Source organism: Zosterops lateralis (genome assembly GCF_965231275.1).
Source record: "Zosterops lateralis genome assembly, chromosome: 4".
Classification (NCBI taxonomy): Eukaryota; Metazoa; Chordata; class Aves; order Passeriformes; family Zosteropidae; genus Zosterops; species Zosterops lateralis.
In genome coordinates this window covers 6,005,131-6,030,681 of record NC_139765.1, presented here as the reverse complement: position 1 = coordinate 6,030,681, position 25,551 = coordinate 6,005,131, and the positions used below count along the sequence as shown (strand labels likewise).

At 41.1% G+C, this 25,551-nt stretch overlaps 1 protein-coding gene across 1 annotated transcript in view; it reads left to right on the top strand.

Annotated features, from left to right (window-relative positions):
- BORCS5 (BLOC-1 related complex subunit 5) overlaps positions 1 to 25,551 on the top strand; it is a 56,386-nt gene that overhangs the window by 24,982 nt on the left and 5,853 nt on the right. The window contains exon 3 of the mRNA XM_083859601.1: positions 14,614 to 14,771. Within this exon, the coding sequence (XP_083715727.1) occupies positions 14,614 to 14,771 (158 nt within the window). The remainder of the gene's footprint in view (positions 1 to 14,613; positions 14,772 to 25,551) is intronic.

The window sequence follows — 25,551 nt, the reverse complement described above, 5'->3', positions numbered from 1 at the left end:
GCAGCTGGCATATGTTCATGGTAATATTCAAAACTAATTTTTTTTTTCTTCATTTTCTTTCTGAAGGTACTTGTTCATTGTGTCGCATATGAGCTACAAGAGCATTGTTTTCATGAGCTGTTAAGAACAGCTGCAGCCTTTTCCTGAACATTAGAGGAGATTTTGGGATGGGTTTCCTTGAAAAGTGGGAGGCAGTAGGTTGGTGCTAGGAGAACATCTTCCAGTTCCAGCAGACCTTTCCTTCGGGATAACTGTATATATGGATTTTTCTTGCTTCCCAATGACCCAGGGAGGGATGCAGTTGTAGTTTCAGTGTACCCATTATCCTGCAAGTTGAAGTTTTTGCAGAGTGCTTTCTCTATGATGGAATTGTATGTAAGAGCCAATCAGGATAAACAGGTGAATGTTTCCAGTCTTTATTCACTGCTAGACATTCCAGGGCTCTTGACCCTTTAGGTTTTGTCAAAATTTTCTCTGCTTCTTGCTTTAATAGATTGTCCATGGCTCCATGTTGCCCATGGACAGACAGCAATGTATTTCATTCTGCACTAGTTCTCTAAAGGCACAGGTTGATGTACTTCAGATAAATGTCAGCTTGGGTAAGGGGTATGGGGAACATGCCTGAAAAAGGATCATTTGCCTCCCTCTTCTCTGGAAAGCTGGTGGCTTGTGAGGAGAGAATGGACAAAGGAGGGAGAGGAGAAGAGGAAAACATCTGAGGTTCTTCATCAGGTGGGAGGAAGGTACACCAGCCCATTAATCAGCTGTGGCTCTTCACTAACTTTGGAGAATGCCAGGAAATGATAGAAGAAAATCTGTTAAAAAAAAAAAAAAAGAAACCTAAGGTTAAAAAGACATAGGTTTGCACTCCTGATTTTTTTTTTCTTCCCTTCTCTGCAGTATCAGCTTTTTCTTGTTCACAGAGAAACAAACAGACTCTTGTTTCAGGGGAAGGGGGTGGTGGGAGACCCGGGTAAGCAGTGAAGAATGTCCTGTTCACCGCCTCACCCGGCTCCAGGTCGAAGACAGGCAGGGGGGAGGATTTTAATGTATAACGAGCAGTCATAAGTGTCAGAAAACAAACAACAATGAAAACAAAATGCAGCCAGTAACCTTGGGGCTCTGACACTGAGCAAATGTTTATCAGAGGAAGATTCTGCTGGACATCACCGGATAAGAATGAGTTGATGTCACTCTTGGCAAGGGCGGGAGCTCGTTTTTTTCCACACAAACAGCACAACACAGCAAGAGGAAGGAGAGGGAACGGTGGGAAGGAGGGGAGGGGAAAGAGGAAGAGGAGGAGAGAGCTGTTTGCTATAAATTGTTCTAATAAAAATATATCAAAGCATGGCTTGTTTTATTGGAAGGGGTCTCAGTGCTTGGACATAAATAGACAAAAGGTTAAGGATGGACCAGGGCTCCTCCTACACTGTGGCTCTGCAGACCTGTACACAGATTCCTGACAGCCGTTGCGTAATTTGCTTTGACTTGCTCCCAGTCCAGAGTGTACTACAGGCTTATTCCTGTGGCCCTCATTCAACAAAACCTCATTTGGCTTCAATGGGAATTTCTGCTTGAATAAAGAAGTTCAGCTTTTGTGACCTCTGGTAGGTTCTGTGCCTGGCCAATGAATAGGAGGACATCCCCTCACCCTCAGTGTCTGTATGTCTTTATTTTAAAGCTTCATCATATTTTATACTTCAAGTAATGCAGAGTTTTCTCTTTAGAAAAAGAGACTAATATCACATAGGCAGCAGAACATTGAAAGCTGCCTCTCAACAGGAACCACTTTCTAGCCAAGAAGCAACAGCTGGTAGATATTTGGTGAATTTGAAGGTGAGCAGTCTTGGAAAGCACCTCAGAAAAGATGTAGATATTATAAGTGGATGTAGTGATAGAACAGTTCTAGAAAAAAAATGCTCATCCTCACCCTCACCATGTACATAGGTTGCTGTCAGGAACCTCAGCTGTCCAAACACCTCTAAGGTGTGTGTCTTTATCAAACAGCCCTTCAGGATACTGAGCACTTGTGGGAAATTGGGCCATTCTTTTGCAAAACATTATTGAATTTAGAACTGGATTGTTCAGAGTCCAAACTTTGCAAATCAGTTAAACAATACAACATGTTCAGCTGGCTCTCACCACCAGGCTTGTGGAGCTGCTGTGGTGGTGTAAGGAGGGCAAAGCTTTCCATTTGACCCTCTTGGTATGGGATTCCCTCAGGTATGTGTGACCCTCTAGCAGCTTTTCCATTTGATCACCTCCTGCTAGACTACGCTGTCTCATTCAGAGCACTTGGTGTGGAGGGAGCAGGTTGGAGTGTTCTCTGGTCAATGACCTTCCTGGCCTCATGTGCACTTGAGTCCTTTGCAGTGACTCAGCTCTGGGCATGAGCAAAGAACAGTGAGTGCATCAGCCGTCAGGCCACACTGGACAGGGAAAAGAAAAAGCTGTTGTGTTTGGGTTGGCTGGAGCCTTTGATAAGTGCAGGCAGTTTAACTTGGGAAGGAGGAGCAATCAGGTTTGTTGCATGTTCCAGTCTTTTACTGAAAGCTGTCAGAATCAAACAAATCATTTAACTGCTGCTGCAAGTGCTGTCCTCTCCTAAATTAAGTCTTAAGAAGGGGAAAAGGAACACACACTCATTAACTACACAGTCGAATGAAAATATTGAAGGTTCTAGTGAATTTTCAGCAGAGTCTTTAAGAAGTCAAACCTCTGGACTTCCAAGTCCTAACATGTTCTAAATTGTTTTATACCTTTATTTTAAGATACATGTTATGTGTTGCTGTTGCTCCTGTTTCTGTAGAGCTGTAGAGTTTTCCTATTCTTTCTTCTCCAATCCAGGACGAGATGCATATGTGTCTGCACTACCACAGTTGGTTTTCTTATTGCTTTTAGAGTTTTATTGTTAGAGTGAAGATGTGGAATCAACATATTGATATGTATTTATATTAGTAAGAATAAGAAATGCTTTATAATTTCAGAACAAAAAATGGTTTTTCTGTCATCACCCCTGTGGTTACAGGTTCCCAGATGATCAAAATTCTTCCCCTACAACTTCAAGCAATAGTGTGGCCTTCAGCAAAATCTACCAGTCTGTTTTTGTGCTGTTTGAAAAAGCAGAAATCGCTGCAAAAGTGGAGGTGTTTGTGTAGGACCTGACACAAAAACAGCATCTGGAACAGCTACTTTCTGTTAATAGCTGCAGAATTAATTGCTGTCAGTGTCACAAACCAAGTTGTTGTTTCAGTGAGGAGAAAGTGAGCTTTATGGGCATGTATATATATTAATATTAAACTCAGCAGCTGAGTAACAACTATACAGTGTTTTTAGTTCTATTTGGCTGTTGTGCATATTTTCTAGTATTAGGAGCATCTGGTATTAGTATGTCCTCATGTACCATAATTACTCTCATTGGTGATATTCCATATATATGCCATAGGTATCCATAACATGTTGTATTTTTCTTTCCCTCACAGTGCAGGAAGATGATGCCAAGAGTGAATTCTGTGCTTGGGGAGGTGCTTTTATAAGTTTGCATGCCAGACTCTCCTCCAGACTGTGGAAGAATGTCTGTCTGTCTGTCTCCAGATCATCCCCAGAGCAGGAGAGTTGATCTAACAGCTGTGAGGAGGGAGGACATACCTATGGCTTTGTGTTTTGTGCTGCTTCTGAGGGTTGTTGGCCCCCTTGTTGGCTCCCAGCTTGGCTCAGCAGGATGAGGAGAATCCAGGAGTGAAAAGTAGATAGTTTTCTGGTAGGTTGGTGGGCTGAATCCATCTGTGCAGAGCTTAGAGAGGACCAGAACTGGAACAAGAAAGGTGAGGAGGGGTGGCAGAGCAACAAGATGAATTCCATTCTTGGGAGAGCACCCCAAGATCTACTCACGATGTAGTTCTGAGAGTGTGTCTTTAGCAGGGACAGGGGACTTGTCCAGCTACTGGGAAGCTTTCCAGCTGGGAAGGCTTTATAGTATTGTAATGGACCTTTTTAAGTACCTTGAGGGAGATGTGATTTAGGATGAGCAAAACTCCACCTGCTGTGAAAACCTTTGTGGTGAAGTTTTACTGTAAAACGACTGATAATTTCCATGACAGACAGAGGAAATTGGTTCATACTGTGTGTGAGCACACCATCAGCAGGCTGTATATAGAAAAACAAAAAATAAGAGGGGATGTTTTTACAGCTGCCCTATTTTGAGGGGGTTAAGTGGTGGAATGAACGAATTGTTATATTCTGGCTATTTCTAACTTCAGAGAAGTGGTGCACATGCTCAAGTTGGGCTCAAGAAGCTCCCAGGCTTCCTGACCCTGGGCTGTTACTTATAGCTGATAAAAGCAGTATTTCTAGATTGTAGTTGCCTAGAAGAATAAATTAGGTATTCAAAGCTTGCTTAACTAGCAGCTTATTTTAATTGTGAGATTATCCTCTTTCATAATATTTTTACTAATGAGTTCATTTACTGAAGTGCAAAAAAGAATGTAAACTGAGGAGGTGTAGTTTGCCTTGGTTTTTTTTGCCCCTCCACTGGGAATTTTAAAACACTCAGTGCTAAGGATTCTTTATTGTGCTTTGTCTTTCTTCAAGACACGTTGCACTTGACAGTATTTGACAGAAGATGATAAATACAGAGGTAATGCAGAGCACAGTGGGCCACTTAATTCTCTTTAACTGTTGAACTGTTTTAGGTGCCATAATAAGGCCCTCCAAGCTGAGTGATTAGTTTTTTTAAAATATGGTCAGAAGCAGATTGTGTGTGTGTGTTGTAGCCTGCTTCCCTCCCCAGCTCAGCTTTTAGGTCGTTTCAGTATCCTAAATTTAGTTGTATGGATTACAAAATATAAAATGTTTCCTCAGCCCCACTTGGACTTTGCTACTCCTGAGTAGTGCAGCCATTTCAAGTCAGGTTGGTAAAGGCTTCAGAAAAGAAAAGTGTCATTCAAGTTAAAATTGCATATGAAATGGCAGCCCACATTGCTAGCAAAACTGCTGAGTGATGAGTTGGGTTGCATGTGAGAAAAGAAGTAGAAAATGTCAACTCTTGCATTTACAACTTTACTCTTGTTCTTTGCTATATTGTCCTGAATCCACATGGTAGAGATAAGTTTCTGCTCCTAGTACTTGTGGCTAGAACATGCCAATAGTATATTTTGGACAGTGCTTTAATGTATGTTTTAAATAGTGCACTTGGAAAACAGGCAAAGGCCATGACATGGCCATAATTCTTTTTATTATGGCAGTGTGCCATCATTCTGTCCACTGCATTGTGCTGGTACAAAACCGATAGGAAGTAAATGGGTTGGAGTTGATGATGGTTGTGAGTCCCTTCCAACGCAGAATATTCTGTGATTCTGTGAAAAGTGTTGATAGGTACCAAAGAGAAACTGTTTCATGTATATAAATGATGGTTATACCGGTAAGAGTCTCGTTGTTGTGGAATAGTAAATGTACCCCAGCTTCACACAGGTGCCCTTGTGCTTAGAAATGATTTTAGATGTCACCTTTTCTCTAAACCACAAAACTCTGGGATTTTGGTTGGGTGTTTTTTTTTTTTTTTTTTTTTGCTGACCAGGTGCAGGAATGCCCATGCAGTTTTGCCTAAAATAAAATGAAGATTGCTGTGAGGCTTATCTTTAATACTAGTAATAGAATCAGTTGCATGGGTTTTAGCTTGTAGACTTTTTAAAAATAATTTAAAAGAAATTGAGTTTATTTGATCCTACTGTCCCATTTTTCTTCCATCTACAGAAGATGGAAGAAAAGAAGACTAGAAGACTTTGCAGTGAGAGAGATACAAAAGGCAGTTAAGGTCCCATTATTTTAAGGAAGATAGGTGGAGAGGTAAAGCTGAGACTCACTCAAGGCTTTGCACATATAAAATAATTGAAGTGACATCTTGTTGCTGCTGAAGCAGAGAAGTGCCCCTCTGTCCTTTCCTTCCCCTTCTCCTGCCTCTCCTGGGACTAGCTCTAGTATTTGATCTCGTGGTGCTCTGATTCCTTTTTCTACCCAAGAGGAAAGGGAAAACCACAGGATTAGTTGTCTGTGGTTTTAGTGGAGTGAAGAATTCTCTGTGCAAGAGCTGTGGTGAGGCACGTGCTGAGGAGAGTGGGAGTTGGATCTTCCTTTCCGTGGAGCCTGAATTTGGGAGTCAGAAGGAAGAAGCTGCTGATTTGGCTCTGGCTTTTATGAACCTGCAGTAGATAATCTGGGAATCTATGTGGGAGAGGCTGTGTCAGTGCTCAGCCCTCGTGGTGCTGTAGGAAATGAGACTCCTCTGCTGCCTGTTTGGTGTTTGAGGGCCAGAGAAGGGGAGGGATGTTCTGGTGCTGAAGTCATCAGGCCAAGGGACAGCAGCTTCCATGTGGTCTCAGATAAATCATCTAATGTCTTGGTGCCTCAACTCCTTGTCTTTTAAGATGATGTTAGTCTTGTGGCTTTTGGGTTTGCAGAGAACACTTGGAAGAGCAGAGTCAGCTGTAGCCTGTGGATATGACGTGCTTGTATGATCCAATGATGGTAGTCCTTGGGTCCTTGGTGTGTTTTCGAGAAAAAGAGTGTTGCATAGCAAATACAGTTTATTGCATAGCACAAGAGCATTGTATCTCACTTTCCTGTGAGTAACCCCATCCTTTTTTCCACCCTTGTGTCTATTTTTATACTTTGAGGTCTGTTGCAGGAAGTTTGCCATACAGTATTGCAACTGTGTAGTCAAAACCACATCTTTCCCATATTACCTCTGTGCTATAGAAGTGAAAAGTTAGTGAGGAGATGGACTAAACAGGATCTTGGCTGCTTTTAGTTGACAAACTGCAGCTGTGTGCTTTCTTCAGAGTATATTGTGTACTTTTTCCCCTACCTGAAGCTTCCAAAGAAGCTTCTAGTTTTATGGCAACCTCTAGCAACTTTTTGAAGGTGTAACCCCTGGACAATCTTGTGACGGAGGAAGCTCTAATGATAGATAGAAATCTTTGCAGAATGTAAGTATAAAGCAAAATGAGTCTCCATTGGAAAGCAGAAGTATCACAACAAATACTTACTTAAATAATAATAATTAATAACAGCAATTATTCCCCTCTGCATCACAGTTTCTTTAATGTAAGTTATGTGAGCTCAATAGGTGGAAATAGGTAAGAATGTGAGGGGATTGTCTTAGAATTGTAGGAGGCTGCATTTTTATAGAAGCCTAAATGTCCTGAATCCTTTTAATGTTTGTTTTTTAAGACACATGGTGGAGGAACAAAAGGGGAGGTGATTTATATATCTCAGTGACTAATGTCTTGCAGGCTATAACTTAGAGAGTTTTAGGAGACCCAGGTGGGGAATTCCCACAGAAAGCAGATTTGAGCTCTGTGGTCAGAAAAGTTGCCTCTAAAATGATATGACAAGAGGAGAGTCCTCAGCCCATCTGTCACCCATGCAGAAGTAAATGGTCACAGGGTACTGACTCCAAAGTGGAGGGGAAATCTGCTGCTGCAGCCAACATTCCTTGCAACAATACAAATGTGTTCTTTGCTCACACAATAGCTATTCAGTTTGCCTACAGTCTCTCTGCTCCCTCTCTAAAGTTCAAAGGAATTGAAAATATACACAGGCGACAAAGCCAAGTTTTGTTTTGGAGTGAATATGTGTCTTAGTACAAGGTATTTTTTCAGTGAGATTTTCAGAAAATTAACTGCTTTGAGTAAAAGATCATGTGTGATCATCCACATTTCAGCTTAAGGATTTCTGGGTGAATAATAGTGATTTTATTTTTATTTCATTTTTCAGTTTCTTTATGATTGACTTTTACTAATTGCCTTTTTCTTAAGAGTGGCCTGAGTTTTCAAATTTGAGTGTATAAATGTTGATGTTTCCTAACACAGGTGTTATTAAAAACACACAAACAAACAACCAAACCACACTTCCTCAACCAACCAAAAAACCAAACCACCAAAAACCCCACAACAAAACCAAAACAACTTTCAGAAAAGTTATTTTAACTGTTCAGGCTTTGCTGAAAACTTTTGTCTTTTCTTTGTTTTCAAGAATGAGAGAGGAAATACACAATTAGAATTCAAAGCATTTAGTCATTAAGAGTCCTGTAAATCTGATTACCATCTCTCTGTGCAAGTATTTTGATACCTTTTATTCTGCTGCACATAAGTGTGCAATTCTTTCTATTCAGTAGGTGATACTGAAGTGCTCCTGCATGGAGGATAAATGGAAATGAACTCTTTATTTCACCTAATAACAAGTTGCTGCCTCCAAACATGTGCAAGCAGCAACAGTCAAGAAACAAGACTCTGTCTTCAGAGATGTAATTTCATCTGTTTCTTGTGTGGATTTTTTTTTTTTTTTTTTTTTTTTTTTTTTTTTTTTTTTTTTTTTTTTTTTTTTTTTTTTTTTTTTTGGTACTTAGGAATCTTGAAGGTAGTGGCAAAGCAATCTTCCCATGCAAACAGCAACAAGGAAGACAAGGATAATAGTTAATCTGTGGCCATTGAGGCCAGACTTTATTTAAGAAGCTGATCAGAGTGGGTAGAGCTTCTACCTCAGAGCTTTAGAAATGCTTGATGAGGCAAATTGTGGGCTTGATAGTTTTTAAATACCCTTGGAACACAGAAAAATTCCACGAGACTTAAAAAACACTAGTTCTTTTTGGGCTGAAACTAATGTTGCCTTAATGATAGTAAATTAAATTACTATTATATATACTGCATTATTATTATTATTATATACTATAGTAACTGTAATCTACTCAAATTCATGTGGAATAGAAGAGCTGAAAATTTTAACTGTCTTGGATTTAATTTTATGAAGAGGAATACCACAAAAAAATGAGGGCAGCGAGAGAAGTGGGGAATGCCAAAATAAGTTTCAGGCAGTAGAGGTGTGTTTGAAGAATGGGGGAAAGAAAAGCAGTGTAGTTAAAGCAATGTGAAGGGACCTGTAGGCAAAACACTCCAAAAACAAACAAACAAACAAAAACCTCCAAACCCAGGCAAAAAGAAACTTTTGTTAGGAAAAACTACAGTGGGTTAAATAGGAAGTCATCAGCAAACCAGAACAGAAATTTCCTTCAAAATGGTTTTCTACTTGTCTGTACTTAATAAAAGCTTTAGAGGTTATCTGGAACCTTGCTGGAGAGTCTGTGGGATTCTCCTCAGAGAAGACTTTCCAAGAAGCATCATTTTTGACAGAGATGAATGAGAAATGTTCACAGAAGAGGTTTTAGAAAAAATGATTAAGTCCATTGTAATAAACCTCCAAAAACTGGTACCAGCATCAGGAATGCCTCTGTAAAGCTGATGAGCCATTGCTAACCATGGTTTGGCATCTAATGCTTTATTTAACCTTGTCCTTGGGGGAAGAGGTGATGACATGTGGGATACACTGTAATGCACATTCTTAAAAAAGGGTGTTGGTGATTAGCAGGTCCTGCAAAGGGACAATTTAAAAGCAACTGCATTTTTAGAGCTGTGACCAATATACTCTGCAGAAGAATTGACTTGGCTTTTAAAGAGGAAAGTGAGGTCTCAGGTTGGAGGCATTTGAAGGTATTACAGAGGTAATCCAAGAAATTAAGTCACCTGTTCAGAGGTTCTCCACCTGATCAGAGGAGACTGATCAGTGGGATTTTTGAGCTTGGAAAGATGTTGGAATGAGGTACACCTTGCTCAGACTTCTGTGGTGTCACAGCACAACTACAGAGCATGAAGTAAGTGAGAAGGGTTTTTTTTTTTTTCATGTTGTGTAAATAAGGATCATACTTAGTGTCACAAGATATTGTGGAGATAAAGGTATACCTTTCAAAAAGGATTAGTGACATTCAAGTATCCCCAGCTTCACTGAGAACAGGTTTTTTTTCCCTGTAATTTTTATTAATAACTTGGGAGACGTGGAGAGTTTTTTCTTAAATGTCCACTGTTGTCAGATGATGGAAGCAGTGCTCTGGGCAAGGTAGACTTCTGGTCTGATTTAAGAAGGTGTAACTTCTGAAGTCTTCTCTTATATTCTGCAGAAAGGTTGGTTAGCTGATAACAGCAACTCTTTCTGGCCCTAAAATTACTAACAAGACCCCACAAATCATATGCTTTGCTGTCTGTAATAATAAATTAACAACCTACTGGTTTTCTTTTTGTAATGCCTGCTGTTACTGGTTGAAAAGGGGATTGACAAGTGGAAGTACAGAAGTCTACAAGAAAAATAAATGCTTTTCAGGTTGGAAAGCACTCAAGGTGTTGCTGGGATTGCCACCAAAGCAGCAGAACATAACTATGGCAGGGTACTGTGTTCTGTGTGTGTGCAGAATCAGTATTGCGTGAAAAGCTTTCTTTCAAGAACTTTGCTTCTAGTTATAAAAAGGCTTTTTAAACTTTTAAACAGCTTTCTTCTGCTCAGTAGGATATGATTTGTTGGATGTGTATGTTGACCTGGAACCAACAAGGAGATGACTAAGTAGGAGGAAAATGGTTTTAACATGCCTCGGCTTTGCCAAGGAATATGGAAACAATAACAGATTTGTTAAGTCTGTGGGTCAGCTAGCCTTGTAGTGATATATGATATTTCTCTGTGCATGACATACTTGGTGTATTGAGCTGGGTTTTTTTCTGAAGGACCATTGTGGAGAAATGTGATTCTTTCTTTGTCCCAGCTGCTGTTTGTCACCTCCTGGTCGTGCTGTTTACTGACCAGATGTGCCCGAGTAGGTGGGAGATTTGACGTCTCGTCATCATGGCAGGCACAGAGGTGTAGTCTGTGGTCTTCCTTGTTTTATGGTGTAATTGGATAGCCAGGGCTGTGCAATGTTTGGCACTTGCCAGCCCCTTCTGGTCCAGGCACTGGAGCTGTGCAGGAGGCCTTCTCCTGTTCCTGTTTTCCCCAGCCACAACACCCCCCGTGCAGCCCTCCCTTGTCATGCTGGGGTGTGTTGGATCACTCATGTGCCAAGCAGCCTCTTCCCAAGGCTCCAGACAGTGCACAGAGGATTCCTGGTGTGCTTCCTTCTTTGGAAGAGAACCAGCAGCTTGAAAAATGAGTATTCAGTTTAATAAGAAATGAAAGCTCTCGATGCTGTTTTCTTTTCATTTAAGAGCAGAACTGTGCTCTTGTGGGGCCAGGGAGTAATAATCCCACAGAAGGAATCACAGGAACACCATTTCCTCAGTGCAGAAGGGATAGTACCCCAGTGGTTGGTTGCTCTGAGATGTGCTGGTGGCCAGGTTCAAGTTCTGGATATTTCAGGAGCGAGCTTGAACCACTCAGTGACCTCTGTCTTTCCTCTTTTTGGCACTTGTAAGAGTGACCTAACAAATGTGTTATTGCAACAGATGTGATCTCATATCCTCTGACAAACTACACGTAGACCAGTCACTGAGGGATGGCCCTGCTCAGTGGAGAGGTCAAAATGTGGGACAAGGCTTTAAGAAGGAAGCAATGATTTTTCAAGAGGAAATATTTTTACTAATACATTATATAAATATAAATTCGATTTGCTAAAAACATAAAATGCAGTGAATTGATTCAATCATAGAATGGTTTTGGTTGGGAGGGACCTTTGGAGATCATCTAGTCCAACCACCCTGTCATGGGCAGGGACATCTTCCACTCCTTTTCACTAGATAAGGTTGCTCAAAGCCCCATCCAACCTTACCTTGAGCACTTTCAGGGATGGGACATCCAACTTCCCACCACCCCCATGGTAAACATGTCTTCCTTATGTCCAATTTAAATTTCTTCTGGTTTAAAACTGTTTCCCTTGTCCTGTCACCTAAAGGCCATTGTGTAAAAGTTTCTCTTTTTCTTTCACAAGTCCTTTTAAATATTGAAAGGCTACGATAAGGTCTCCCTGGAGGTTTCTGTTTTTCAGGCTGAGCAACCCCAGCTCTGTGTCTTTCCCCACAGGAGAGGTGTTCCAGCCTTCTGACCATTCTTGTGTCCTTCCTGTGGCCTCACTCCAGCAGATCCATGTCTGTCTTGTGCTGGGACCCCAGGGCTGGATGCAGTTCTCCAGGTGGGGACTCACCTGAGCAGGATAGAGGGGAATGTTAGTAAGAAATGTTAATATTTATAGCGTGGTTAGTAAGTGGTTAGAGAGAGCAGCAAAAAAATGGTGGGTTGACTTTCTGACAATGGGAGTTCCTGCCAGGATGCATGGCCTTTTTGGGCTGTTGTTTACTGTACTTTTTCCTTTCTTGCAAATTGAAAATAAGCTAAATTGTTCTCTGGCATTGTCAGCATTACCCCAGAGGTCTTTGGAGAAGATAATTCCTTTGGTTTCTTCCTACTGCATCACCCAAAATAATACCATAGCCCATCTTTAAGCAGCATATGATGTTTGTTTTTTATCCCTAGTCCAAACATTTGTACTGGATTGTATTTCCCCCTCTGTCTTCTTATGAAGGAATTCCAGCTGAATAGGGCATGTCTCCCTTCACTCGAGCTTGTGTTTTTCTGGATAGGGAATGAGAGGCATAGGTTTATTAATTTTTCTCTTAGCATTATGTAACCTGTACAAGGCTGTAAGTACATGAGTTTAAGTAGCATGTTATTAGCTCATTTTACTGTCCTTGGCCTGTTCCACTTCAAAATTCTCATTAGCAGCATAAGCTGGCCAAAGCACATACTTCATGTTAATTAAATCTCTTAAACAGTATCTAATTTTCTTTTTCCCCTTGAAGCTGGTGAGAGATTAGTAATAAAAGAAAATTAGTTGGCTGATAGCATCATGTATTTGATCAGTGCAGAGACAGGATAAGTGCCTCAGGTGTATGGTGAACTCTTCATTCCTGTGTGAACATTCAGCATATTAAAAGTTGACAACATTATTTGAACATTCATCCTGACAAGATAATATTATAAAAGATCACAATTTGTGAACTGAGGAAGCACTAGAACATGAAACATAAACCATTTTAAAAAAGTCTTATTTCCTTCAGCGCATTTGTTCCTGTCACAGTTTTGTACTTTACCTGAAAGTAGGTTTGAAAGATCTGTAACTGATACTGATGAATCTTAAGATTTTGTTTATTACCTCCAAAACATAAAAAATAATTTGACTGTTGCTAATACAGGGTTTTGAGACTAAATGGTTTGTTTCCTCTTCTGACCTCTTGACTGAGGCAGCACAATTGTAGCAGACAAATCAGTAAAACAAAATTACCTTCTTTTAAAATCTCATAGGATGAGGTTTTGTGTGGAGAGCAATTGAGAGCATCTGGGAGAATAAGATGTTGAGTGTCAATGAAATGTAAACCTGCTTCTTCATATTTGATGAAGTTACTGCCCTAGTTTTATTTTCATTTTGGTCTGCAAATGGTTTCTAAAAAGTTTAACTTGCTCATATTCATAAGATACTTCTGATTTATTGGTTTCTATCTTGTTCTTGTGCTTTAGCAAGAACTTGTAGCTTCCAATAGTCATGGGGGCCATTCAAAATACTTTCCATTTTCCACTGAGGTACATTCTTAGAAGAGCTTTTCCAATCCAAATAACTGGCATTTATTACTTTTTAATTGCTTAGTGTGATACTTGCTTACATTTGCTGTTTTAATGTCTTTTCCTGTCTGTAAAATGAGAGTCCCAGAGGGCACATGCGTGCAGTCACTGAATTCAGTTTACATAGCCTGATGGATGTTTTGGGAAAAAGCATACTGTGTGTATGTGCAGTTTGTCACACATGGTGTCCCAACAAGTTAAAAAAGCTGTGCTAATGCTGAAGGAAAATGAAAGGAAAGTAAGTAAATGAAATAGCAAAAAAGGGATGGCCGGAGAGCTTAGCGTCATTTTTTCCAGCTGCTGTGGGGAAGGCGGTCAGTGTGGCACACACATGCTTGAGCTCAGCAGACATTCTCAAGTTGCACTATGCAGGCAACAAACAATGAGCAGGAGAAATTTCTCTGGACACTTTTGCTCCTCTGAATGTTACCAGTGTCCCACTTTTAAGTCCAATGTCTTTTTATTTTTGTGAGCTTTTGGTGAAATCTGGTTGTGAAAGATGGTAGGGATCTTAATTCCATATTAAAGGAACAAAAAGAGAGAGATTGCTGGTCTTTGAGAGTGTAAAGAAAAGTCTTAGAAGGTAAAAGAGTTCTGAAGCTTATAAAAGGCAAGGTAGGAAAAATGCAGACATTTCACCCCTAATAATTTTACTTAAGATGGGTCACTTGTTTATTCAGGTTTGTTTTGGGGGACCAGTGAATTTTTGGAGCTCTGGTCTTGGCAGTGTGAGTCTGGTGAAAATCGTATGACTCCAGTGTCTTCTTGGAATGCAGATTTCAACTCCTTCCTCTTCTGGCATACATAAATTAGGAGAGGGCTCATCCTTCAGTTTAGGATTGCTTGGGGAGGAGAAACACCAGGACTTGCCTATTGCTGAAAACCAAGGAGTTGTGCATTATGGACCTGCATTTGGAGTCTGTTTAGGCTCTGTCAGGGAGGGCGAAGCTCTATGGCAAACTTCTATGCACTGCTGTAAATTCAAAACATCCTTAAATGATTCTGAACCAGCTTTTCATCACCCCTCATAAATCTTGTCTGCCGGGTTTGTTCTGCCGTCTCTTGGATCGCGGCTGAACTATTTGTACGAACAGCCAGATTAACTCTGGACCCTCCTTTGCTTTGTTGTAGGGCTCCTCAGCGGGCAGACGTCCCCGACCAACACCAAGCTGGAGAAGCTGGACCCGCAGCAGGTGCTGCAGCTGTGCCTGCGGTACCAGGACCACCTGCACCAGTGCGCCGAGGCCGTGGCCTTCGACCAGAACGCACTGGTGAAGCGCATCAAGGAGGTGCGGGGCGGGGAAGGGCCAGGGTGGCACTGCGGGGCGGGCTGGGCTTGGCCCTGGGTCCCCTGCCAGGATGGGCAGGGCAGGGCAGAGCCCTGCGGGTGTGCCCTGCGAGCCACGGCCCTGCAGCACGGATCCTGCCAGCTCCTGTGTGTGTTTGCTCTGCCAGAGGAGACCTGGCCCTAAACGGCAGCTGCTCCTCCGTGATGGCAAGTGCCACAAGCTGCTCTTGAAGAAGTGAAGCATTACTGATGTTTTTAGGTAGCATTCTTTATTTAGGTCTGTATAGCGTATATTTTATTATGCCCCCAAGTTTAGGCTCTAATTTAGGGAAGGAAACTGTTATCTTATCATCCTGCATGGCTGGAGAAGATAGTACTTCAGTGGATTTGTCGAGCTAGATTTGTTTTCAAAGCCTGTAACATGCCATCCCATTTCTGACCTCTATGGCAAAAAGGTCTCCTATGCTACTGCTTTCACCACTAAACCATAATTTGATCTATTTGAGTATTGAATGATACTGTTTGGGATTGAATTAGTTCCTGGGATGAGCATCCTGCAATAGGATTGTCTTTCTCATGTGTGGCTGCTGATGTCGGAAGCAGTAGAATGGCTGCCAAATTTTATTTTTTTTTAATCAAAACAGACTGGCATGACAGGGAAAATAGTGCTTGAGGTGTTTTCTCAGATACCCACAGATGTGTAGAAGAGCTGGTCAATTCTGCATTATGTCAAAAGTCCTTGAGACCAAATACCTTTTCAGCGTCAAGAAAATGTTTTTGAGCATGTGGTTAATTTTTATTCACGCAGTATAAACACTGACCTTGATTTGTTGTTGCTCTATTGGCTTAGAGTTAAGAAAATCCCACATGACAAAGTGGGTAATAAATTTGATTCATGGGCTGTTTTGAGAAGCTGCTGTCATCATGAAGTTCCAAGTCCAAAATAATGTGGGAAGCATTAAAAAGGCCTTTTTGCTTTGGTGTATCAAGATCTAAGGCCAGCTATTACACAAGATGTAAAGATATTTGCAGATGTTGGTGACTCAGATCACACAATCTCAGAAATGGGATTTAATTGCCAGCCTAATGACAGTGCACTGCATTAATCCAAGCAGATTGTAATTCTTTTGGCTGTTAAAGTGTGAGAGGGACTAATGACATGATTTAAAGTCATTTAGACACCACCAGTACAATCTTAATGAACTGGGTTTGGCTTCTATAGGGCAAGTGGCAGAGTCCCTTTCAAATCAGCTACAGTGGTTTTCTTCCGGTTCATAAGGCTTGTGATTATCTTTCATCTAAAATAAATTAAATTATGATACTGATATTCTCACTAGCTTCTTTATAACTCTGACAAAGTGATGGAGAAATGGGGAATTCTGTAAGTCAGGGAACCGACAAATCAGCTGTGGTTTAGTTTTTTTTGCTCACAAATTTAAGTAACTTCAGATGCCTTCAGTCCCTCTGCCAGATCTGGTGGGTTTTTACTGTTCATTTTCCTAATAATTTTAAAAATGCTTTTCTTGCTTTGGCTGTTCTGCATATGTGTTCTGGAGGATCTGGGTGGGACCCACTTGGCTTAAATCATTCTTTCCGAATTGTTTGGGCTCTCCTTGATGCACTAAATTGAAGCACTGCTGACAGTTGCTGACAACACAGGGTGCAGCTGAACCAGAGCAGGGGATGTCTCTCCTTACAAGTGTAGACAAAGGAAATCGCCTTTGGCTTCACCAGTTTGTCAGCAATGATTTAGTTTTGCCATGTACACAGAGCTTTTGACCCCTAGTAAAGTGTAAAAATGAAAGAGAGGATCGAGTGTATTTTGAAAAGTAGAATGTGTGTGCACAAGCTGGGACAGTAAATTCTTTTATCCTCATTTTGGTAGCCAATATTTCCCTTTCCCTTTCTTTAACACTGTAAGTACTGAAGTGTTTTTCTTCTGATAATAGACTTGTCAAGTGACTGATGTTTTTAACCTTCTACAAAATGTTGGGGAGCTTCAGTCTCTGATTTCCTACCATTTGTCTGAGGTATGTTCACTTCTCAGACTCTTAACTGTACTAATAATCCTGCTATATAATAAGCTACACTTACACTGCCTGCAGCCAGGATTTTTTTTAGTCTTTCCTTGACAAAATGTCCCAGAGCAAATATCTTTTGTTCATTGTCTGTGTCACCAGGAAAGAAGTTTCCTGGATTCTGTCAAAACTCAGAAGTACTGCTGTAAATTAATTGGTCCTCAATAACTCAGAATTGGCTGTGGTGGTTTGCAAATCATCACACAGTCTGAATTACAATGGTTCTGAATAGGAAAGAGAATGAGCTAAAGAAAAAAACCCTATTGCATGACAGTGGTGACTGCAGGTCTGAGCAGACCCATCTGTGTGTTCTGTGCCTTCAGGGAGCAGCACAGTGTAGCTTTGCTCTCTGCAGTGTTGGCGGGATCCATATCTGCTAAATTTTCAGAATGGGCCCCAGATTTTGTATGCCTTTTGTATGACTTAAAAAAGGATTATTGTGTGCACAAGGTACTAAGCTGCTCAAAAATCACATCTTAGAAAATATCTGAAGGTAAGCATCCAAAAATTACTAGTCACACGTGAAAATTGAGGCCGGTCTTCTTTCTGTGAAAGCAAAAGGGAAACTGAAAGCCCTCTAAGCACCTTTCAAAAAAGCTTTGAATGAAAAGATTTTCAACATTTCTTACTAGACTTCCAGCATTGTCAGTGAGGTTGTGCTTTTGATGTATCCCATGTTACCCTTAAAGGCAAATGCAGTTCCTAGATACACTGTGCTTAAAATGTATTTGGAAATGGGTTACTTGGAGGGCTCTGATGCTTTGCCTTGAAAACAAATGTTAATACAGTATTATTTGTAGCTTTTATTACCACAGGAATCCCAGACTGCCAATAAATTTGAAAAAAGCAGTTTTTACAATATGAGATGAAATTTTAAATGTCTCAGTCTAAGCTGGCACGCATCTTTGGGGGAGAGTTGGGAGAAACCCCCCACATTTTCAAATATAATAAATATTACTTTTATATTCACAATAGTTAAATAAATTTTGTCCAGGCAAGCATTAGTATCAGTAATTGGTTTGTCATGCAGCAAATTGCAGTGTATGGCTTGCTGCATACCTATAAATTCTTCTATGGGAATAGCTCATTAATTTGAACAAATACTCCAGAATAGCCTGTATATGGATCTGACTTGTTTTGGTTTCTTTTTTGTTTTTTTCTTTAGCAGCTTGCTGCAAAAAAATAAATGTAATGGGCTTCTCTAGTATTAAGTTAAGTTATCCAGAAATACATCCCTTAATATTTGGCAAATAAATAACTTTTGCAGCCACACAAACACAACATCACGTCTCCCAGTTCAGCTTTTTAAAGTTATGAGCAGACGTTCAATCATTGTTTTCTATAAGCAGCAAGTCTAATGCATTTGACAAGAAAATCACTTCTATATACAAACATGTTGTAGCTTATCTTATGCATTTAAGACTCATAATTTATGATTCAGCCATTCATGTCACTGCATGTGCCCAACAGTTTGGGGATTTAGGGATTTCAGTTTATCTTTTTATGAATGCTACATGGCCTTTTGACCTTTATTTGCAATGACGTTGTTTCTGTGACATAAAGCGGGTTTTTATCAGAGACACCCCGTCATCCTGTGGCAAAACCTGCTGGGGAATGTGGTGTGCAGAGGTCATGGCCATAGTTTTGTTCACCTTGAGGGAAGGATAGGCTTACTGTGGGCATGGCCCATGGCTTTAAACCCCTCTCTGTAGGGCTGGGAGGGCTGGCTGTGTAGGGGCACCTGATGTTCCCTGCTGGAAATTTAAGGCAAGGCCCCCCCTTAAGGTGGTGATAAAGGGAAAAGCTGTTCTGAGTGCAGCAAGCTGTTCCATCACCAGGAATGGATGGGATCTGTGCCAGACACCTTGGCAGGACATTGCCTGGCTGGGGACTGTGTCAGCCACAGCTGCAGTGAGACCCAAGGTGCACATGTGCTGTGAGCACACAGAGCTTCTACTGTGTGAAACACCACAGGCACTTCTCCTAACTCCAGCCCTCCATGGGCAGAAAGATCTGCAGTGACTGGGGTTCATCCCATGCCCCAGTCACAGCTGAGCAGTGTCCCTTCAGGGAATGGACTCAGATGAAGAAGTTGTTTCAGGGAGGTGTTTTTTGCCTGGTCTTTGGTTTGGTTTGCTTCAGGACTCAGCTGAGGGAGGTGTTTATTGCCATTCCTCTTAGTTATGGTTTCCCTGTAGGTGGTTTCAGACCTGAGTTTCCAAGACTGTGGAATCTGTTTTCAGCAGACATGCCCTGAGAGTGATGCACCTTCTGACTAAACTGAATTAGGATAGCAAAAGATGAATGGCCTTACTAAGTCCAAAATGCATCTTCAGCTTCAGGCCTTTGCCTTAAGCCCATGAAGTTTTTTTTCAGTCCATGAAGTTACATTTCAGCCCATTAAAGGGGAGGGCTCAGGGAACCAAAAGTAAGCCTGTTAAAAGAACCCTGGTGAAAATTGAGATGTATTTAATTTTGACACAACATATAAAGATGTTCTAGATGAGGCTGTTAAGCAAAATTGAGCCTTTTGGTTCACAGACTTAAATTACCAATGCACCAGGTCCAGGGAGAGATATCCTTTTGCTATAGTATTTCTGAAAAGGGAAAGAACCTCGGTTAAAATGCCACTTGTATTTTCAAGGGATTTAATGCTACACTGCTCTTTAAAAAAAAAACCTAGGGAACATTGTTTTCTGTAAGAAATCAATACCTTAAATTTAGTCTTTGGCATCTTGGAAGTTGTTGTGGCAATCTATCCAGCTCTTTATTTCTCCTCTCATCAGCAATGAAGTGTTGTTTATAAAGACTGGAATCTCAACAGGCACCATCATGCAGAAATAAATGCACAGGATTACTAAGCTGGAAACACGTTAATCTTCATGTCCTGTAGTTGATCTTGCTCATTTTTCTCCAGTCTGCTGTGCAAGTAGCTGGAATACCCAAGTGGTGGGGTGGTGTCTTAACCAGCCAGCACCAAAATGTGAAAATGCTCTTGAAAAGACTTCACAATTGTTATTTAAATATAGAGAATTAATGTCTAGCAGTGTATGCCTGAGGTGGATGGGCAGTGCTCTGTTGCACATGAACTTTATGAAGAGATCTAGCAGTTATAAAGGAAAAGATTGTTTGCACTGGTGACAGTCTGAAATCTGTTTTGCTGACATGCACTGCTTTATCTGGTGTCATAAAAACAACCAATCCCTTGCTCCTAGAATATATGTGTGTAATCAATTCCAGCATGTTCCTTTCTCTTGTGCTTTATTGCCTTTTGAGGAAAGATTTAAACTGGAATCCTTTTCCACAACTGAATTTCCAAGGAAGAAAATTAGGCTTGAACAAGCATCTAGCAGTCAGAAAGGTTGGTATTATTATAGAGCTTAGGTGCTTAAGAAACTGTCCCTGAAGATCCCAAGTCTAGCATGCAAAAAAGCCTTTTAGTAACACTTTCATTGGGGTTAGTGCATGGAGCTTATGATCATCAGGAATGGAATTCAGTTCCTTCTCACAGCTTCCTTAAACTAGGAAACTGGATTTCTTATTCGAGCTTTGTTTTCCCAGGTGGAAAAAACCTCCAGCAACCCCCTGCCCCAACACCGTAGAACTTCAAATAGGAATAAGAAGTGCTAGATTTCATTACAGGGCCAACAGGCTTGGGGGTGGATTTGGGCATGAAAGGGATTTGAGACAGGAAGAAAGCAAGTATCGACCTGGGGTGTATCACAGCTTGTACTTCCAGGGAAATGAGAGTATGCTGATGGTCTTGCACAGAGCTGAGGGATCTCCTCTAACACACTGTGTGCAGTTCTCATAATACTCAAGGAAGGAGAGTTTGTAACACAAGAAAAGGTCTGTGAGGATGTGTGGGGAGTGGAGAACCTTGGGGAGGAAACTGAAAAAGCTTTGCTTGTTTGGCTTAGTCAAATGAAGACAGAAAATGATATGATTTCTCTTTCTAAATCAGTTTAGCATTAATGGAGATTAAACATGGCCTTCTCTCTCCCTGAAGGATTGTGTTGATACAGGAAAAGTCAATTTACAAGATTTCATTCTTAACTATTACCTCCTGTTTCAGTGTTGAATTGAAATTCACAAGGTGTCAACTCTGCCCTTCAGTGAGAATTGGGGTGTGGAGGTGCCAGGAATATTGGATAGAAGCTTTTCAACAGTTTAATCTTCGTTTTAGACAGGTTAGCCAGCCTTACTTGCAAATACTTGAAGTTGCAGTGATGACTTTAAGATGGTAGTTGGTAGACTTGAAGGGAGCAGGGTGGACCTTGTGTTAGCAGCCCCATAATTAGCATTGTGGTAATAATCAGATGTGATCTGCAGAGATGACTTCATGTTGAAAGCATTACAAAGCCTTAGTGCAAGTAATCTGCCCATCTGACTTTTTCTGAAGGGTAGGGTTTCCTAAATGTTTCTGTGCCACTGGGGCATGAATGCCTCTACATGAGAGCATTTATTGGCCATTATTGCAACACTGCTCTGAGGTATCAAACATATGATTTACTATTAATTAATTCATGTGGGCATTGCTCCTGACTGAATGTGTCATCTATCTCTAGAAAGCTGGGTTAAATGCTGAACTGTAGTATAGTAGAATTCCCCAGAATCATCTGTATGAACTGTGCCAAAACTGTAGTGAACTGGACAAAAATTAAGATGATTTTTTTTTTTTTTGGTTAACTGTAACAGCAAGTGACGCATTTGAAGAGTGGCTGCTGGGACTTGCTGCAAATTGTCTGAAAGACAAAATCCCAAATCAGATGAGTTCCAGCTGAAAAAGAGGCTCAGGTAGCAGTTGCAAAAGAAATCAACACAGGAGTATATGGTAAAGAATTTATAAGAGTTTTTAAGGTCAGAGAGGATTCTTGGGTCATAGCTTTACCTTTTGCTTAATCCAGTCCATAGAATTTAATTCTTCCTTATGCCTGACCTAAGGCTATGCAGAAACAAAACTATTTTTCAATTACAAGTTCTTCTAGCAGATTGTAGTACAGATTTTCAAATGTCTTCTTGCATTTGATCAATTTTTTCTAGAGATTCATTAGTAGACATAAAAAAGAAGAAAGAAATACTCAGCTTTCTTTGAGTGTTGAGTTCACTGCAGCTGATTACAATGAAAATGAATGCTCAGTGGATTCACACTGATCTCTGATGGTTTGTACTCTTGTTCCTGGATTTTTGAACAATACATATATTCTGTAGCCTCAGAAGAGCTTGGTCTGTAAACTATCTACAGTGCTCAAGATTTCCTTGAGGCTTTCCTGAAGCCAAAGATTTACTGTTCAGATGTTGTGACCTCCAGAAAATTGCTGGGATCTCTGAGCTTCAGCACTGTGGAATATGGTGGAGTCAGCCTTGAAAGTCTCTCTTCTGGGGATGAAAGAGTAGATCCTCCCCTTAACATCAATGGGGTGTATTTGGTTCATTTTGTGTCCTTTTCAAACATGGAAGGAAGAGCTGATCTAGGGCTACAAATAGATATTTCAGGAGTTTTTTCAGGTTATCAGTGACTTTGTTAGAACTGACATGCCTTTGAGTTTCCCTGGAAGTTGATTTGGACTTTCAGATGAGAAATGCAGCTGGCAGGAAAAGAGCAAAAGCTTCATCAGGGCTCTCAGGTGTCCAGAAATCCCCAAATCCTGACTGCTGGGCTCATGTCCATGCTCATCTAACACTCCAGCCTTCTTGCATGTATCCAGGGCATGTGCAGAGCACATGGAGGGAGGTCTGATGTACCCAGATGTGTTGGGCTGGCAGTGTGAGTATGTCAGGGGGTGTGGACCCAGCTTTGTCTGCAATTCCCCAGAGAAAAAAGAGGGAGTCTTAGATAATCCTTTTAGCACTTCACATCCAGTAGGAAACAGTTAAAACCCAGCTTCTTCGCATTCCGTGAGAACAGATTTAAGAGCATTTTCTACTTAAATATAGTTTTCTTCTAGTTTCACCCTGACTAAACACAGCAATATCATTCCCTTTCTGAAATATTTCTGCAGGACATGTGGAAAAGAAGACTTACAGCTATCTTGTCCCATCTGTGAAGCTGAGAATAAATAGCAGATGGCTTGCAAATGTAATGATGCTGACTATTTTCACTCTGAAATGAGAATGCTGGTGTTTCCTGAGAAACATCTCATTAATGATAGTGGTCATGTCTTTTCAAATCAAAGCTTGTGATGGGAAAACCAACTTGCTTAAAGCTAGTCACTCTGACGTGTTGAAAGTACAAAACTAAATTTATTATAAAATAACCCCCTAAGGGTAAATAACATTTGTAATTGCTGTTGTCCTGTAACATTCAAGCTCTGGCTGGGTTTAGGAGTGTTGTGGGCAAGTAATGTGTCAGCAGTGTAAAATCAGGCAAAGAGGAGATTGAAGGTTGTGTTTTCTAGCAGAATTATTAGGTAGCCTGAAATAAGAGTTGTGCAAGTTATCATTTAGGCAATAGATCTGTAACAGATACATATTTTTTCTTTTCCAGGAACAGCTAATCGAAGACAGATCAGGAGTGTGTTATTAATTACTGTGGGATTCCATTCCACAGAAGAGGTTTTGTGAGAACATTGCACACACAGGTGCAATAATCTTGCTTGGGTGGGGTATTTGTATTTATTTTTCTTAAACTTATTTATTTAGAATAGGTATGGAAACATTTCTAATGCTCAGGATGTAAATTAACATTTTTTAGCCGTGATAAATTTTAGAGGTGACTTCTTAGATGGATGTAGATTGTTCTACAAAAGCAGCAAATGAAAGCTCTAAAAAGGCATTCTTACTAATCAAAGACAATGAGCTTGAAATTACTGTGACCTTTTCTTGGTGACAGTTTAAAAAGCTTAATGGTAAAAATCAGATCTTTTTGGGGTTTTTTTCCTTTCTGCTTTTTCAGAAATCTTGTGCATTTAAGTCTGATGCAGCCACATCAGACGCTGAGTTTGAAGCCCAGGATCACTTGCAGGGGGAGAGATTGTGCGTTTTTCACTGTGTGATCCTGCTGGTTTGTGACTGCCAGGCTGGTACTCAGGCCAGCTCCTGGGCCAGAAGACCAAACCACTGAAGGAGAGAGAGGCTGGGAAGACTCTGGATTGAGGACTTAGGTGCAGAACTAAGCTTGTGATTATTCAACTCCTTTGAAGGAGGACGGTGTGACTGCTGCTTTGCAGTGCCCTGAGTTTCACTTGCTTTTGTGAAAAGAGTTTAGCTGCTGGGAAAGACAAAGGTGATGAGTATCTGTGGTGTTGAGGGAAACATAAGTAAATTCAGACCAGTAGAATGGCATCTGTGATAGGAGATATGTGTCCAAACTGGAGAGCTGGCTGTCAGGTTTTGCTGCTCATCTTCTCCCATCTCTGTGAAGTGAGGCCCTGCCTTTTTTAAACACCTGGAAGTTTGTGGGTGTGTTAGGTCTGGGCAAGAGGTAGGTATTGTTTCAGTCTTAGCTTTGGGACTGTTTCTTTAGCACCAGTCAGTGACAGCAGCCATAACTTAATCTTGGGGGCCTGCCAGTTGGCAGAGGGATGCTGGTGGCTCTCAGGGAGGGAGGGCTCCAGTTGGAGCTGGGAGGGAAGTGTGGGCTGAGGAGGCCACACTGTGTGGGAGTGACAAACACATCCTGTCCAATAACACAATAGGCAGGCAAAGACACTGACATAAAGGTGGAAGAGCTTATTTCAAGAATAAACCTTCTTATTCTTTGGAATTCTGGATGCTTTTGTGTGTCCCAGAATAATTAAATCTTGATCCTACAGGTGCAGCAGCTTATGTTGATACACGTTATCATGCATCTACTGTAGAACTAAGGGGCTAAGCATGGGTTTAATTTAGGTCTTTAAGGAGTAAGGGCCTTGATGTACCTATTAATATTGCTATAATTCAGTTCCAGAGCCAGTTAAAATGGTTACTCTTCATTCTCGGACTCGACTGTGATCTGTGCAATGCTTAGACAGGATAACCCTTAGCAATTGTTTACAGCAAGGACAGATCACAGAGGGAGCAAAAGGAATATTTTGGCAGTGGATTCGATCTTGGATGTGATCAGGAAAATCTAAACACAAACTATAGTTGTTTACCTGACAGTGGGGCAGAGGAGGGGCACAGCTCCATGAGAGCTGTACTCATGGCTGAAATGAAGAGAAGGGGGTGGGATCCATGGCTGGGCATCTCTGTTCTGTCCCCTGGCACAGAGGCTGCCCAGTCAGTTTATCACTCACCAGTGTGTGCTCAGTGGGGGAAACAGAGGCTGTTCCCAGCATCAGGAAGTCATCCTGATCTATTGTGCTGACTTTGCGTGACATTATCAAAGAGAGAGGGGAAGAGAAAAAAAAAACCAAAACCCATTCATTGAGCACATTTGTTTTCAGGCAGTACAGAAAGAGGAGTTGTCTTCAGTTTTAAGTGTGTTGATTGAAAAGTATTTTCACACCAGCGCATCGTGACTAATATTCCGTGCAGTCATGTTCCCGCCTGCCACTCGCTGATGTGGTTTGTGTGCAGCTGCAGGGGGATGTTCATTTAACCCCAGTCGGGCACCTGACAATGTGAAGGAAAGGCTGCTGGTGCTCAGAGTGCTGTCCTAGCAAAAGAAATTTCTGGAATAAAGATTGCACCTTAAGAGCTGTGTATTTTGGAGGGGCAGCCATAGGGGATGGGAGCTGAGAGGAAATTGTTGGGACAGAAGGACACAGGACAAATGCATGT